Genomic DNA, 17,957 nt, shown 5'->3' on the forward strand with positions numbered 1-17,957 from the left:
ACCCCTCCTCCTTGTGAGGTAAAGGGTTCGGCGGCGGCGGCAACGATGGCGGCGGAGCAGTTCCTGGCGGAGTTCCCGGTGAAGCAACGTCGGAGGCGGAGCCCGGAGAAAGTGGTGCCTTGGAGAGCGTGGTGTCGTGCGGCACAGCGTGGCGGAGCCACCTGTGGACAGTAGCCGGAACTGCGGCCAACACAGAGCCACGCGCCAAGACGAGACCAGCCGGAAGAAGCTGCTCGGGGAAAATCGACTCCAGAAAAAGGGGCACCAGGACGCCAATATCCGAAGCCGCGAAAGGAAGCCGGATGACAACTAGCCCGGGGTGCTGGTAGGCAGTCACCACCCTGTAGACAAATGTGGCCCTGGTCAGGTTAATTGGTTGGTTAGAACCACTATGTAAACCGCCCAGAGACCCTTCGGGGTCAGGGCGGTATATAAGCCGAAGGTATAAATAAATAAAATAAATAAATAAGCTAGATGAGCCAATACTCTGGAAACATGGCAGCTTCATGTGCAGGAGACTTTCCTATGTCCTCTGTGGGGAGATGCATGCATGGGCTCCTTATGCAGGCCTAGTGTTCATGCATCTCTCTGTCAAGGGAGATGTTCAAGTCCTCCCTTTGTGCCAGCCACTGGAAGTATGGACAGAAACTGTACATCATGGACTTCCTCGTGCTTCTGTAGCACATGAACTCAGAGTCAAGAGGAACCAAAAAAGTCACCTAATTCAACACCCACCATCGCTCCAGCACAGTCAAACTATCCATCTCCAATCCTCACACGTCACCCAGTGCAACCCAGATTCTAGTGAGAAAGGGATACGGCAGGTGCAATTAAGAAAGAGACTTGCAAAAGAAATAATATGAAATGAGTTCATCTGCAGGACAAAGCCACTCAGCAAATGAAAAGCAAATTCACTTCTGCTTTCTTCAAGTGCTTTTCAGCCCTTCTCCTCCTGGTGCTATGAAAGAAAACCAGAAAGGCAGTTTTAATGACCAGGTTTCTGAATGGATTCATTAAGAATCTATGCAGCTTGATTTATAATCACTTCCTGCACTTTACAATGCCCATGGGGTCAAGGCCCCCCCCTTTCATTCAGTCAAGGAGAACTTTTCTGTTTAACTGAAGGGCCTCTTCCTTCCCAGTTCCAAACCGTAACCAGGTGGTCGTGATTTAAAGATACCAAGAGAAATAATGGAAAATATTTTTTTAGATACAGTTCAAAAACAGAACTAGACCAGTCACAAATATAAATATGATAGATTAGGTTGGGTTAGATTACAGGGTTTAATTTATGCCAAGAGTCACCAGAGCTCTGTCTGTTTTCAGTATCATGGTTCAGAACTAGAGTAAATGAAATAGGAAAGAACAACAGTTTCCCTGAGCAGGTGCGGAGTGTGTTTCTCTCACCATAAATCCTTATACATTTGGGAGACTGTACGGCCAGTGTGGTACTTGAGATTAGAGTGTTGTACTAGGATCGGGGAGACAGAAGGTTGAACATGCGCTCTGCCATGGAAGCTTGCAGGGGGGGGAGGCATTGGGCCAGTCACACACTCTCAGCCTGGAGAGTGTGATGACAAGAGAACAACGTAAACTATTCTGGGTCTCCACTGGGGAAGAAGAAGCAGCGATTGGATTTATACCCCGCCCTTCACTAGGAGTCTCAGAACGGTTTACAAACTCCTTTCCCTTCCCCTCCCCACAACAGACACCCTGTGAGGTAGGTGGGGCTGAGAGAGCTCTGAGAGAACTGCCCTTTCAAGGACAGCTCTGACAGAACTATGGCTTGCCCAAGATAATCCAGTAGCTGCAAGTGGAGGAGTGGGGAACCAAACCCGGTTCTCCCAGTTTAGAATCCGCACACTTAACCACTACACCAAACTGGAGAAACATGGGCTATAAATGAAGTAAATAAATAATAGATAAAAGAGATATTGAGCTGAGAGGAAATTTGTTTCCTGATTGACTCGACACCCTCATTCTTAGAAACAGCAATAGGTGGGTGGGGAGATGGGTAAAAGGCTGGCTCAAGGGTTTCTGCTGCCATAGATGTGGCAGGGCCATTGTCTCACAGACTGAGTGTATACCTCGGACAAAACGGGGTAGTGGATAGAGTGCAGGGTTTAATCCGGGAAGAGCCAGGTTTGAACCCGCAGCAGCAGCAGTTTGTTTGTTTATATATTTATTATTTAACAACATTTATATCCCGCCTTTGAGGCCCATCAAGGCCTCCACTGGGTGACCTTGACCCAGCTCCTGTCTCTCAGCCTAATTTACCTCACAAAGCGGATGTGAAGGTAAAAGATCTGAGAGAGGAGTATGCTGCCCTGGCTTTTTTGGAGGAAGGATGAGATACCAGTTTCTAGATAACTGGGTGTGCAATGGAAGTATGTACCGTGTTTCCCCAAAAATAAGACAGTCTTATATTTAGTTTTTCTCAAGAAGACACATTAGGGCTTATAGCACAAATGCATAGAAATCCTGCTAGGGCTTATTTTTGGGGTAGATCTTATTTTCGGGGAAACAGGGTAGGAATGTAAAAAAAAAATTAAGGCCAAGAAGCCTCCGCAGCGAGTCCTTCTGAGTACTTGTCTGCTGTCTTTTTTAGACAGGCATCTAGTTTCAGTTTGATGGAGACTCCACACCCAGGCTCAATCATCGCCCCTTGCTGTGAAGGTGCCTCATTTCTAAATGGAAATGTGTCCTGATATAACTGGCACCTTTTGGTGCCAGTGTTTTCTCTACAGCAGGCCCTCTCTGTTTAGACTTTTCATACTCAGGCTGCGCAGTTGGTCATTCAGCCCTGAGCACTGCATTGGAACCATCGTTCGAGAACTAGTCTGTCAGCTGCAGGGCTGTGTCTTATTTGCCTGTTGAAATGACATGCCTAGTAGAAAAGCTGCATTTGGGGGGCTGGTTGCCACTTTTTGCCTTTGTAAAATATTTGCATCCAGAAAATGTAACCCTCAAATAGATGTGGGGGGAAACTCAGCGGACTCTTGACAAACCTTGTGTGCTTTTAGTGACTGTGAGAGACCATTTCCCCAGTTTGTTGTGAGCAGAGCTATGCCTTAGAGCTGCCCAGCCCGGAGGGGCATCTCTAGTCCCTGCAACAGAAGGATTAGGGGTTTTTCTCCCTCATCCTCTTCCATGTTTGCAGAGGTTCACTGAATGTGGTTGAGAGCGCCCATGAGGCTCAAGCTCAGGATGATTCTGAATCTGGAATTCCGATGGGGGAAAAAATCGGAAGTGTTTTGCAGAGCTGGGATTATCGTTATAAAATGTGCCCTTTCATGGTGCCCGTAATCTGTTGTTTGAGGCAGCTGCCATGGGCTGTCTCATTATTTTTAGACGGGCTTTTGTGCATTGTGGTGAGGCTTTCTCTGACATCGCACTGCAAGTAATTGACAGCTGCGGTTTTTTTGGATTCCCGCTAGAAGCCATTTGGCCCAAAGAGTTTTTGCAGGTCGAAATCTGTTAAATAATTAAATAAATGTCCGGCCTGGCACTGGAGTCTTAGGGTGGGGAGTTGGGAAGCTGGACTGTCCAAGACTGCATTAGTATTGCCAACTCTGGGTTGGGAAATTACTGGAGGTTTGGGGCGGGGTGGAGCCTGAGGAGGTGGGGTCGGGGAAGAGAGAGACCTCGAAGGGGTATGATGCCATGGAGTCCACTCTCTAAAGCATCCGTTTTTTTCCAGGGGAACTAATCTCTGCATTCTGGAGATCAGTTGGAATTCCAGGAGATCTCCAGGCACTGTCTGGAGGTTGGCAACCCTCTAAAGCATGAGGCTTCTTTTCACAGGCTTGGCCTCAGGGGGGAGGCATTCTTCTCCATCCTTGTTCATGCATTCCGGCCTTTGAAGCATCTGAAACCAGCTATCAAGTTTTTGCTTAATCTCCTTTTCCTCCAAACTAAACATATCCCCCCCTCATTTGTCTGGCATTCTAAACCCTCTCCAATTTGTCAGCAGTGACTGGGGACGTTAACGGGGAAGGGAGAACAGGGTACCGCAGCCTTAATCATAAGAATTAGTCCATCAAAGGATTCCTTCAGTCCCTTTTCTTTTTTTGCTACAGTTTTGCACCTGGAACGCGCTTCCATTTCATGAGGAAACAGTTTAAAAAGCAGTTTCCGAATGAGAAAATGAAGCAGAAGGATGTTTGTAGCGCTCAGTGAAAAGGCAGAGTCTTTCAGAATAACGTTGGGCTGATGACCCTTTTTGGGTACATCAAAGGAGGGAGTCTAAGCAGTTCCTGACGAAGCTGTAAACACATTTCTTGTAAGTGTGTCCTCATTAAATCTGTTGTGTAAGGTAAATAGATTGGCAACCGGCAGCCCTTGAACACTGGGTCATTCGTTCATGGCCAATAATGCTTCACTGCTGCACCACTGATAGCCAGTTTTCACATATATCTTCACAACAATTGCTCTCCAGGTGCTCACACAATACTTAGGAAAAGGCTATGGCTCAGTGGAATGGCACACAGTCTTCTAGGGTTGCCAGCCTCCAGGCAGGGCCTGGAGATCTCCTGGAATAACAACTGGCCTCCAGTCTACGGAGATCAGTTCTCCTAGAGGAAATTATGGCTGCTTTGGAGAATGGACTCAGTGGTGTTATCACCCCTCTGAAGTCTTTCACATTCCTAAGCCCCACCCTCCTCGAGCTCCACCCCCCAAATCTCCAGGAATTTTCCAACTCAGACTTGGATACCCTATCTTGTGTTCAACCTCCAGTTAAAACCTCCCAGATAGCAGGTTTTGCAGAAGACCTTTCCTTGAGTAAGACCTTGGAGGGTGGCAGCAACAAACACAGCTACACAACCGGTGCAGAGAAGTCCCCTGACAGTATGCTTGCCTTATAGCCAGTGTCATGGGAGGAACTATAGCTCAGTGGCAGAGCACCTCTTTGAATGTGGAGGGTCTCTAGTTCAGTCCCCAGTAACCTCTAGTTCAAGGATACCAGCTAGTGGGTGTTGAGGAGCTCTGCCCGTCGGAGTAGACAGTACAGAGCTTGAAGGACCACTTTGATACAAGGAGCTTTGTACATAACCCGGCCTGGATACAAATGTCCCAGTCATTTTTAGTTTCCTTCAGTGTCAGTTTTGGGGTGTGTGTGTGTGTGAAGTTTACAAATGAAAGCCCACTGCGAATGCCCAGATATAATATCCTATTGACTTGACGGGATCCTCATAAATACTTCCATACCTGCCCTGGGATTTTCCACAAATGAGGCCATTTAGCTCTGAATTTTGCATGCATTGATCTTCTCCAACCAGATTCCTGCCTGGCTCCGTACCATGTTTCTGCTTCAATCGCCCCCTGCAATGACAGGCAGGCTCTTGGGCTTTTGCTGTGTGTTGGTTTCTCAACTGGAGTTTTCACAAGATTCCAGGCTCTGTCTCCCTCTGAATAAGGCTCTGGCTCGGCCTTGTCTGTGGGCACTCCCCTGTGGCCCTTTCCCCCCAGAACAACTTGACTTTGTTGCATCTGGGCTACCCCTCTACATTTATTTCATTCGATTTCCTATCCCGCTCACACACACCCCCCAGGGGCTCTGAGCGGCTTACAATTCTAATTAATTAACACAGTCCTAATCTTGGGCCACATGTAAGTAGGGAGGTGAGAAGCCTTACTAGGCACCCTTTCTTCTGTAGCAGATCTTTCTTTGCGAGGGGACAGTCCCGGCGGCGGCCCTTCTTTCGGCGCTGGTCTTTGCACTTCCGTCCTTTCCGGCAGACTTAACTCTCTAGGCCCGGACCACTTCGCGCTTCTGCGCATGCTCTGCAGTGGCCTCTTTCCAAGTCAGGCTCCGGCCTGCCGCGTCGCTCCGCCTCCGCGCCTCGTTCATCCGGCCTCCGTTCCTGCCCGTCGCCTCGCCAGCCACCATTCTTTCCTCCTCCGCCGCCGCATAGTTCCTCCGTTCTCCGCTTGTCCGCCGTCGCTGCTACACCGGAGGTGGGTGCCCCCCTGCTCTAGTAGCAGGTCCCCATTTTACCTACTCGCCCTTTAACGGGCTTTCGAACCGCTGGGTGGACGTGAGCTGGGACATAGGGCCAGGAGCTCACCCTGGCCGCAGTGGGGATTCGAACAGCCGAAGCTGCTCGCCCAGGTTTTAAAGCAGGCTTCCCTTACTGCCTGCGCCACCGCTCCCTATGCATGGCATGGGCTGGATCCTATTCTTGCTCTTGGCTTGATAGTGACAGTAACAAATCAGGGTGGGTTGAAGACAGTGACCAGATGATCACAAGCACAACGGCTCCCACTGTGAGCCTGAAGTGTGCTTAGGTGTTGGACCCCGTGGCATGAAGTCTAGGGGCCTGCAGGTGAGTATCTGGCTAGTTATTGCACAGCATTGTGAAAAAGGAGGATGACAGGGAAAGACACCATCAAATGCCCGTACCTGAATCAGCTTAGACTGGCCTCTTCTATCCCCCCCCCCACACCCGCGGAGAGGAGCAAAACGTTTTCTGTGCGTGGGGAAAGGTTTTGATTATTTACATTCTGTTTCTGGGCTTATTTTGTTTTGGATTCTAGTTCAGTATTTTAAAATTCTGTTTTTCAATCTGTTCTCTCTCTTCCCACCTACAGCTCCTCTTACAAGCCCACTTTTTTACAGTTGTATTTTCTAAACTGCAAAGGGTATTTTTTTAAAAAAATAGATAATGTGCATTTTATGAACATGAGCTGCTTTGGGGGCTCCCGTCAGAAAGCAGAATACAGATAGTATAAACAAATGAATGAACTTCAGCTTTCCTCACCTCTGCCTTGCCTGACCTCCACTCCCACCCCTTCTTTCTCCCAGTTTCTCTTCCTCTAAGCCTGAGACCACCAATTCACACGTTCTTGTGTTCCCCATTTGTCCACCTCAGGCCCTGTCAATCAGACACACTGTAGGAATTCTGTGCTCAGAATTTGATTCCCAGATTCACCCACAAGCCCAGCTTGAATCCGTATCATGGCCTATGGGGAAAGCAGGCTTAAACCTCCCCCATGTCGTTTCCCCAACTGAAATGGTCCCAGGGAATTGCTATTTGCCCCACTGGGGCAGTACATGCATAGCTTTAAATGGGGAAAATATTGGCTCCCTGGGGCCATTTCAGAGTGGAAAAACAGTGTTAGGGGAAAAGGCCTAAATCCCCTTTCCCCACCTGCTGCCTTCCCAGTTGGGCCGGCACATGCCTGGGAATTCAATTCCAAACAAGGCACTCCCATAGTTCATCTGATCAACAGAACCTGGACACATGGGGAGTATGAAGACTTGGTAATGTATGAACTGGCTGCAGGTTTCTCTTTCTGGCCTTCCCCCTCATAACAAACTCATTAGCATATTAGCCACACCCCTGACAACACAGCTCACAGCCACACCTCCATGCCGTCCCTTGGCTTAAATACTTCCCCGATCCTTCCACGGCTCCCTTGGCCCACCCGCCTCGGAGTTGCCGGGGTTTTTTTTTTTTTGCTCTCCAGGCCTTTCCGCTGTAGCCACATGAGCGCTGCCTTCCCAGTTGGGCCGGCACATGCCTGGGAATTCAATTCCAAACAAGGCACTCCCATAGTTCATCTGATCAACAGAACCTGGACACATGGGGAGTATGAAGACTTGGTAATGTATGAACTGGCTGCAGGTTTCTCTTTCTGGCCTTCCCCCTCATCTGATTGGATCACACCTTCTTTTCTGTACCCTCCCACTTCTGTTGGCTGCTATAGTCTTAGCTCTTGCCTTCTCCCCCCCCTGCCACAAAATCCACCCCTTCTTCCCTAGATATTTCTGTGTACCCTGCTCCTAACTAAGGGGCAATGTTTATCTCTTTGCACTTCTGGGGTGGAGTTGGGGATATTCTTCTGCTTTCCTATGAAGCTTGGCATGTAATGCCACCCTGAGTTTCCTGTCCACAGAGATGAGAGAAGATGGCAGTTCATTACCGAAGGCTCTTGCTGTCTCTCTGTGGGTGGGATGGATCAGGAAACCCCCTCTCCCCTTTAGGGTTTTTTTTAATTTTGAGGCAGGTGATGCAGGAACACCTACCAATCTGCCTGGTAGGCAGCAAATGGTAGAATAGTGTGAAACACTTTCAGTTCCAAATATTAACTGTATAGAGTTGAAGGTACACAGCAATAAGCAATTCGAGAAACAAATAAGACGACAACGTCCTGTATTAGACTAGAGTGGTGGAAGGGGGGAAGTACTGGTAATTCCTATTGGGAGGAATTACTAGTTTGTGCAAGCACTAGTGGGACAGAAATCAAAGGTGGTGGGAAGGTATGGCGAGGTGGGAGATAATATTGAGAAGATAATTACTAACTTCAGTCAGCCTCTTCTCCTAGCTGAAGGGTGAAATGGGGCTCCAATAGCCCACATTGGTTTTGCCAGTATCCTAATTGTCCCAATAACAAACAAATTGCCATAACAGCTGTCAAAAGAAACAGGACTTGGATGAGGAAAAACATGGAAAAGATCAGGTTGGGATGAATGTCATCTGACTGGATCATGTATAATAAACAGAATGAGCCAAGCCTTGCAAATCTTGTATAGATTGCCCCTAAGATCAAAGCTGATCAGTCAGTGCCAACAAAAGACTCATACCAGCCCTCTGTGATGTCAGAGGAGCTCAAGCCAATCAGAGGCCCAGAGGCTTCATTATCAGTACAAAATCCCTTACTGCATTTTATTATGGACATGCTGAAGAAGATTCCAGACAGCAGAGAATTTGCTTTTTAAGAAGCAGGCACTGCACAATGGAGAATCTGAAACACCTAAAGAAATACTATGCTTAACCTCTCCTCTAAAAACTCTGCAACTGTCAAATCCAAAATAATGTATTATATAAATTCAACAGCAGTCCACCGCTTCAATGAAATATAGACAGGCCTTTAAAAATTGTTAAGAGCTCAGAATATAATCCAAACATATTGAGGGCATGCAAGGAATTGTGGAAAAGGGAATAAATAATTGTGAAATCTCTCACTCTGAGATTCTGTAAGGTCATATGCTTTTGTACAGACTGGTTTTCCTATTCCCTCTGATTTCTTTAGAACGGTGCCCAGAAGTGAATGTCTTTCAAAAGGGGAGTAAAACTATGCATACACATGATAGATTTGCATCAGTTATTTCTTGGTTTCAACTCCCTAACTCTTTTTCTCCAGAATTTGGGGTTAGTGGCATGCATTGTCGACAACTGAAGGGGCGGGGAATGGATAGACCATGTACAAATAGTTATCCTGCTTATTCTACAATGCCTTGAAAGTACAAAAAATGTCAAAAGTTAAAGCTACCAAAAATAAAAAACAAAGATAATACATTAAACCAGGGATGGTCAAATTCTATATTCTTGGGAACCACTCTGTTCTCCATAGTGTATTTGAGCAGTTGGAAAACATATTTTGTTACAGTAATTGACCTCTGCCCCAGATAACAGTTAAGATCTCCTCAGTTATGGAGTAGCTGCATTACATACAACTGTGAATGTTTATGTATTATATACGTGAGATTTATGAAAATATGAGAGAGATTGATGTAATATTAACATGCGGCTCTGAAGACATTTCTCTGTTCCTTACAACAGTGGACCAGCTTTTTACCATGCCTTGATCTGGAACAGATAAAAACAGTTGTCTGTCCCTGCAGTAACTGTGCAATCCGAAGAACACTGGGAGTAAGTCCCTTTGAAATGTTCTGAGTAGAGCTGCTTAGGGTTTCTCCTGAAACAGTAAATGTTACAAAACGGATAATTTAAAAACCCCATTATATTAAGCCAAGTTTGAATAACATTTATTTCTGTGCAATTCTAGTAGAAAAAATACCTAAGTTAGGACTGTCAACCTCCAGGTGGCAACTGCAGATCTCCTGCTATTATAATTGATCTCCAGGCTGCAGAGATTAGTTCCCCTGGAGAAAAATGGCTGCATTGGAGGGTGGGCTCTATGGTACGGCATTACACTGCACCCCTCCCCAAACCTTTCCATCCCCCTAATCTCCAGGTATTTCCCAACTCAAAGCTGGCAATCCTAACCAAGTGGATGCATATGATGAGGACCACGCTGTCCCCTATGACTTGTTGTTGTTGTTGTTCAGTCGCACAGTCGAGTCCGACTCTTCGCGACCCCATGGATCATCTCCCGCCAGGCCCTCCTGCCAGGCCCTCCTGTCTTCCGCCGTCCTCTGAAGTTGGCTCAATATGACTATAGGAATACTATTTTTAAAAAAAATCTATTGGGATTTAAATTGGCGAGCAACAGTCTTCAACTGAAATGGAGGCCCTTTCTGAATATAGTCATCACAGCCCCTTGCAAGCTGCAGACTCTTTGTCTTCAGTCACGCTGGGCCCATGCAAAATACCCACCCCAAGAAACTTTGCTGATCTTGTCAAAATTATAGTAGCACCTTTAAGACCAACAAAGTTTTATTCAAAGTATAAGTTTTCGTGTGCAAGCGCACTTCATCACATGCAACCCATGTGATGAAGTGCGCTTGCACACGAAAACTTATACTTTGAATAAAACTTTGTTGGTCTTAAAGTTGCCACTGGACTCAAACTTTGTTCTGCTGCTTCAGACCACCATGACTACCCACCTGGATCTTTTGTCAAAATGAGGAGGAGGAGGAGATTGGATTTATACCCCGCCTTTCACTTGGAGTCTCAGAGCGGCTGACAAACTCCTTTCCCTTCCCCTCCCCACGACAGACACCCTGTGAGGTGGGTGGGGCTGAGAGAACTCTGACACAAACTGCTCTTTTTCAAGGACAGCTGTGCCAGAGCTTGTGCCCAAGGTCACATCAGCAGGTGCAAGTGGAGGAGTGGGGAATCAAACCCGGTTCTCCCAGATTAGAGTCCGCACACTTAACCACTACACCAAAACTGATGTTATCTTCCCATGAAATTTTTATACCTGCTATGCTTCAGCAGATGCCTTCAAATTTGTTTCTGATTTTCAATGAAATTCACACAGCCCTAGACAGCAAAAAGCATTGGGGTTTTACATGCTCTCTGTTTCTCAGATGGACATGCTTATAATATCCCAGAGCTCACATCAGAGGGTGTTGCCTCCCCTGTGCCCCTGAATGAAGATATCCCTTAACTCTGCATTTGTTTCTCTGCCTTCAATGTACACACTCACTGTTCGGTGGATATTGAGCAATCGTTGCCCTATAGCAATCATTTTCCATTGGATTGTTTTGCCAGGACAGGAAAACCTAATTGTGAAAGATTGCTGTAGAGCCACAATTATGCAATTATTCACCGATGTGTGGTCTCTGTATATTTTAACAATGCATCCATCTCCCAAAGACCAGAATAGAGAAAGTGATTTACCAGAGACGAGTGAAGAAAGACTTTCCCTAGAAATGCCTGGTCCTGACCTAGATGGTCAAGGCTAGCCCAATCTCATCAGATCCTGGAAACTAAGCAGGGTCAGCCCTGGTTAGTTCTTGGATGGGAGACCACCAAGGAAGTCCAGTGTCTCTATGTAGAGTCAGGCAATGGCAAACCACCTCTGTTCGTTTTTTGCCTTGAAAACCCTACGTGGTTGCCATAAATTGGTTGCAACTGGACAGCACTTTACACACACGCAGAAATATCTGAATTTGGGCTGCGGTCACACACACTAAATAATCCACTTTCAGTCCACATTCATTGCACTCTCCAACTGGATTTTTACTGTGTGAACTGGCAAAATCCAGTTGGAAAGTGGATTGAAAGTGGTTTTTTTAGTGTGTGTGAGACCACAGCCTTGGTGTGCCCAAGCAGAAGCAGCAGAGAGCAATTCTCGAACCTTTTAAAAATTGTACAGAAGAGAATTTCCAGAGTAGTAGCTTTTCTCATCTCTTCATGACAAGCAGCTCCAGGGCTGGCACCAGGTTTAAGGGACCCTGGAGAAGATGCCCTCTTGTGTCCTCTTCATTAAGCATATACCACCCCCACACACACTGCCTCCTGGAGGAGAGAGTGGGGCATGACACTTTCACATGCCTTTAAGCCCTGTCAGTGCTGTTAAAGGTAAAACTGGTCACTGCCTCCGGGCACTTCTCCTGATGAAACGGGAGATTGCCTGCGATGTCACAGAAGCCGCTGGGGTGATCTCCCATTTCGGGGTGGGGTGGGGGCAGATGGGCCAGCTTCTCTGACCAGCCGTGGGACTGCTGCCAGACTGCAGGCCCTCAGCAAGTGGTCAGTCATGCCAATCTTTGACCCTAACCCGGGCTGCACCAACCGACATTTCCTCTTCTACACAACTGCTAAAGGTATTGAGGTCATTCCCTTCATTGTCTCTTATCACCGTGATGAATGTTGATGGCGAGGGAGATTTCAGGTGTGGGACCAGGGTCCTAGAGGTCAGTTGCAAATAGCTATTGTCTTGGGCCCTGGGAGCAAAGGCTGAGGCAGGCGCAGACGAAACTGGTGGGTGTGGGTGTGGGTGTGTCCTCCCAAAGTTTTATGGAGTACCCACTAGTGGTTTTGCCTTCAGCCTGCCTGCCAATCGGCTGCTTCCTATCTGTTCCTTTTTTCCAGGCTGTAAATAAACAGATTTTGACACGGATGTTGTAAAACTCTGACGCTCTCCTCTGAAGGAAACTGGAAAGGCTGCCCAGAACTTCCCACCGCTGAAAGCACAAGAGGGCAAGATGACAGCGCCGTGTCCCCTGCTTATCGTCTTGGCAAAGGAAATGACAACAGTTCTCTCCTCTGAGGGCAGCAGCGGGAGGTCGGCAAATTGGGCAGATTTTTGGACTCGCAATTGGAAGTTTCGAGTGAGGTAAAAAGTGCTGCCAGTTATAGGCATGCCTGTGCAGAAAAAAAGCCACCCAGTTGTGGTTGAAACTTAATCTAGCGCCAAAAGAAATGTTACATTTTTTTTTAGAGTCACTCATGTCGCCCTCAGCCAAACAGCAGCTGCAGAGGATGGCTTCTATTAAAAAGAGAGAGCGAGAGAGCCCAAACGGGCTCTGAATGGCACCGTGGGGTGAGGAAGTTCTCCTGCCACCCCCCAAGCTGTTTTCCCATTCAAAAACCACACTGGGGAGAAGTTATTTCACCAATTTTGCTGCTCCGTGTGGAGCATCTGTGCATGTGCTGATGAAGTAACTCTGCCCCCCAGCAGAGTTTTTGTGTGGGAAAATGCGGCGGCGTTCTGAGTAACTCTGCCCCCCAGCAGAGTCTTTGTGTGGGAAAATGCGGCGGCGTTCTGAGCCCATTTGGTCGCTTTCTTGCTCTCTCTCTTAGGGGCTGTTCCCCACAGCTGCTATGTGGCTGCAGGGAACGTGAGTTGGGTCCAGGGAACCCAGGCCCAACTCTTTAAAAAACGTAGCATTTACCTGCCATTGTGCGGAAACCTCTCTACTGCCACAGAATTGGTCAAGGCTGACCATGCCAGGTGCGAAAGGGAGGCAGCTGCTCCACATGGAAATATCTGAGTGCCTTTAAAGCAGCGCTTCTCAACCTGTGGGTCGCGACCCCTTTGGGGGTCGAATGACCCTTTCACAGGGGTCGCCTAAGACCATCGGAAAACGCAAATTTTCGATGGTCTTATTTCTGTGATTAATCACTATGCTTTAATTATGTTCAGTTTGTAACAATGAAAACACATCCTGCATATCAGATATTTACATTACGATTCATAACAGTAGCAAAATTACAGTTATGAAGTAGCAACGAAAATAATGTTAGGGTTGGGGGTCACCACAACATGAGGAACTGTATTAAAGGGTCGCGGCATTAGGAAGGTTGAGAACCACTGCATTAAAGGATGAAACACTATTGACTATGTTGCTGGTGGTGGGTAGGGTTGTCAGTGGCCTGGAGAAAAATGTCCTGCTTCTTTAATAGAGCCTTGATGTGTAGAATTGGGCAGCTAAAGCATTTCATGGCTTGGAGGTAAATAACAATCTAATGGCAGATAATACCCCCATTAAATTTCTTCCAAAGGGACAGGACTTTTTTTTTTGCTCCAGGCAGTTGGCAAACATCTGCATTTTATTAGCGCTTCCTTAGAAATGTCAGGGTTTTTTAAAAAAACACTTTTTTTAAGCCACCTGCACCTTATTTTTAAACTCAATATCAAAGCCAGGGAATGGAAAACTTGACATGGATTTGCATTTAAATAACACAAGCAAATAAACAACAGACTGCCCACTGTTCTGTTCTCCTGAGGGGGAAGGACTGATGGTGGTAATCCAGGTTTCCAGACTGGAAGTCAGAAAACAAAAACAGAGTGGAGCATATACTGTCCGTACGTTAGGGTTATATGCATGAATTGCTGGGGAAAATGCAGTGTTTGCCTGCAGACGAGGGATCTAGTCTATGAAGCCACCTTTTGTTTTTAAAAACAAGTTTCTAAACCTGGGGCTGAGCTCACAGGGGCCAGAGCAAAGCTTGGCAAAGCCCTTAGCTCACATTTAAGTGCTGCAAACCATTTAGTGCAGTGGCGTAAATGCCACTGTAAGAGAAAAGCCTTTTGAAATAAATCTCTGTTTCCAAATCAACAGAGAGAAGTGGGTGCATGTGGAGGGGAGGTGTGGGGTGGGGGAAGGGTTAAGAGAACCCCAAATACCCTAAATCTGTGCAGGGTTAGGCTTCTGCAAAGCCCCATCTGATGTCTAGTTTTTGCATGCAGGGAGGAAGAGCCAGAAAGGAGCCTCTTGCAGAAATGGACTCTGAAAAGTTCATTGAAAGGCAAAGTTAAGTCAAATACTCCCAAGAGAAAGGGAAGATAGGTAGAAGAATTGTTGGGTGTACGCATGAATGCAAGATGTCTCAATTGAAGCCTGTGCAAAAACCAGGATTCCCCTGCACTCTTCAAATCTGTGGGGAATGGGTTTGATGGGGCCTCAGTGCTGAGAGACATGCTCTTTTCTTCTAGCTGCCTTGCATGCATATAGCCATCTTTCCTCCTGTTCTTTAAACAGAAACCATCATATCTTGAATTAAAAGCCTTTTAGAAAAATTAGGTGGGTCAAAATTCAAGGTAAGTCAGGATCCCACTGGTCTAGGGTTGACTACAGTCCTGGGAAAAATAGTTCTGTGTAACATGGAAGCCTCGGCCACTGGCCTTATAGAGGCACTCCTGAAACCATGAACTATCTCCAGGATGTCACAGCTGGAAATTGTGATTTTGTTATCTTTCTCTACCACAGCCTATAGATCCAGGGGTATTCTATTGTATTCTGTACGCAAGTAGACTATATATCAGTGATGGCGAACCTTTTAGAGACCGAGTGCCCAAACTGCAACCCAAAACCCACTTATTTATCGCAAAGTGCCAGCACGGCAATTTAACCTGAATACTGAGGTTTTACTTTAGAAAAAACAACTCATACATTAACTTAAGAGGATCCAAACAAAGTAAGGAAAGCAATCCCAAATGCTTTCATTTACTTAAAATTATTTGGCAGAGAATTCGACACTTTAATGATGGTCTGGGCCTGGCTGGGGCGATGGTATGCGTGCCCACAGAGAGGGCTCTGAGTGCCACCTCTGGCACCCGTGCCATAGGTTCGCCACCACTGCTATATATCCCTGCAGAGCAGGAGTCTGGAAAATATGCTAGCAGAAGCACGGAGATTATCCTTCATTAGCTGGTGATAACCAGTGCATCAACAGTCTGCATTGCAAGGTCTTGGCGAAGTCTGACATTGCAAACAGGTTCCAGAGCTGGTGGGACTGAACTGGGGCGAGGCCAAGTCTTGGGCAGGTGGGGAGGAAGAGAGACAGAAAGAAAACATATGTATTTGTGGGGAGGTAAAGAGATGAGAGCCCTGACCTGGATAGCCCAAGCTAGCCCGATATCATCAGATCTCAGAAGCTAAGCAGGGTTGGCCCTGGCTAGTATTTGGATGGGAGACCTCCAAGGAATGCCAGGGGTGTGACATGGAAGCAGGTGATGGCAAACCGCCACTGTTGGTCTCTTGCCTTGAAAACCCTAAGGGGTCTCCGTAAGTCAGCTGTGATTTGACAGCACTTTCCACCAATAAAGAGAGGAAAAGGATGATGTCTTTGGGATGCCTGTGAGCTTATGGATTTGAGGAGGGGTAAGTGGGTGGGAATCACATTTACTCAATCAGATTGGGCGGGAAGGTTCCACACTTGTTGATCCTGGTACTTGCCGATAGCCCATTCCTGGCCACTCTGACCGCTTCTACATGAAGACAATTCTCTGTGGAGCTCTCATTGCCGGCTGCAAATGAAGAGACGTTCCTAGTGGCAATGGAGCATCCACATTGCTGTTTCTCCTATATTTTGCTTGACTCAGCCCGCAACAGCTGCCGTGCTCCCCCCACACTACTGGAGCGATTGGGGAAGATTAAAAAAAACAACACAGCTGTCATGATACAGCTATTGCAGGTATTTTAAAAAGAATCTGAAATAGGCACTCCGATGCAGGGTTGCCCGTGAAAATGACATTAAGTTGAGGGAAATGATGTCCGTGTGGGCAGAAACTGCAAGGATGTGTACCTTCCCGTCCACACAAGGATGCAAACAGACTTTGACTGCGTTCTTCCCCGAAAGACTGTCTCAAACAAGCTTTGGGGAAATTTGAAGCAAAAGGGGGGGGGGACTGGATAGTGGATGACTAGGGGGACGGTGTCGTGTGGGTGCTCAAATAAAAACGGGCCGCTTCAGTTTGAATGCCAAACCAGAGCAAAACTTCCATAGGGAAGCAACCTGTGTTTCCTTATGAACGGCGCATGTCACTTCTTATGCTATTGCACATAAAACGCATCCAACGGAAGCATCGTGACAGGAATCGGGGCACCAGCGACCACTGGAACATTTACAGTGGAAGAAGTCTGTATTGGGGATAATGGTGAATAGGGCAGGGAGGAAAAGGAAAGAGGAGGCCACTCGGCAGAATGGTCAGCGTGGCCGCGCAAGCTGGACGTAGCCTGAGGGTCGCCTGTGGAGGAAAAGGCTGCAGATCCTCACACGTGTATTGGGAGGGGGAGACAGGCGGGAGAGAAAGGGAAATGGGGAGATGGGTCAGCGGTACGATTACCTCCAGGCAGCTCGGCAGGTCCACACGTCGCCCGCTGTTCCTCCACATCCTCTATCCAGAGTTTTTTGTAGCAGAATTTCCACAGGCCGTAGTGGGCCGCCTCGCAGATGGCTGTGTGGTTCTGTTTGAAGGTGTTCAGTTCCACCCAGAATTCTGTACCCACGGCCAGCACTGTCAGGGTCATCCCCACAATGGCCACAAAGAAGGCCAGCTTGATCTTCCCCTCTTGCTCGTCGGTCAGAGTCTTGCGCCGCTTGCCCCCTGCCCGCGTGCGCATTCCCATACGCTGCTCCTCATCCTGAAGGAAGAAATTAGGCCACATCATAGCCTCGTTCCCTGCCTCTCCTCTTTGAGGGCCTCTATTTTGCTCAAGAAGTAGCCGAGCCCCACCCCAATTTGTAACGCCCCCAAGCTGTAAGCTTGGTCTTCTTTGAGAGCTCCCCGCAGCTCCTCCTGGGTCTTATCTAGGTCGCTACACTGCAAGCAGTGCTGAAAAGTTTCTCTCCTTCTCCTCTCTCTCTCTCCACCCCTACCTCCCCACCCAGTGCCCCGACTTGACAGGGTGAGGCAGGGATGGAACGGCAGCAACCTCACACCCCCCGCCGTGGCAAGTATGTGGAGCACCTGTTACCGTTCCTCATCCATTGCCTAGGCGATACGGGTTATTTTAAGGCTGCAGGGTGCACAGACAGTCTGGATGTGTGTGCGGGAGTCTGACGGTTTTAAAGATGCAGAGACCAAAACCCGAAAAATGCCTCTGCCAGCCCAGCAACAAGGAAGGAGGACTTTTGCCTCTGCCTCCCGCAGTGCCCCCTGGAGGGTCTGGAGCAGCCAAAGGCATTTCCCCCCCCTTACAAAACTGAGCGCGGTCCCGGCGTGTACACCCTGTGCCTTTTCCCGGAGGCTCCCCTGTGTTAGCAGCATTTGTGCACGGCACCAAAAAAAAATGTGCGTAACAGAGCAGAGAT

At 47.6% G+C, this 17,957-nt stretch overlaps 1 protein-coding gene across 1 annotated transcript in view; it reads right to left on the reverse strand.

Moving 5' to 3' along the window:
• The window catches only part of CACNG6 (calcium channel, voltage-dependent, gamma subunit 6), a 45,164-nt gene extending 27,622 nt beyond the window's left edge, over window positions 1-17,542 (reverse strand). Inside the window, exon 1 of the mRNA XM_015414408.1 lies at window positions 16,990-17,542. Coding sequence (XP_015269894.1) covers window positions 16,990-17,314 — 325 coding nt within the window. The 5' untranslated portion in view covers window positions 17,315-17,542. The remainder of the gene's footprint in view (window positions 1-16,989) is intronic.
• Between the last annotated feature and the right edge of the window lie 415 nt (window positions 17,543-17,957).

This window comes from Gekko japonicus, unplaced genomic scaffold (genome assembly GCF_001447785.1).
Source record: "Gekko japonicus isolate JY-2015 unplaced genomic scaffold, Gekko_japonicus_V1.1 scaffold243, whole genome shotgun sequence".
Classification (NCBI taxonomy): Eukaryota; Metazoa; Chordata; class Lepidosauria; order Squamata; family Gekkonidae; genus Gekko; species Gekko japonicus.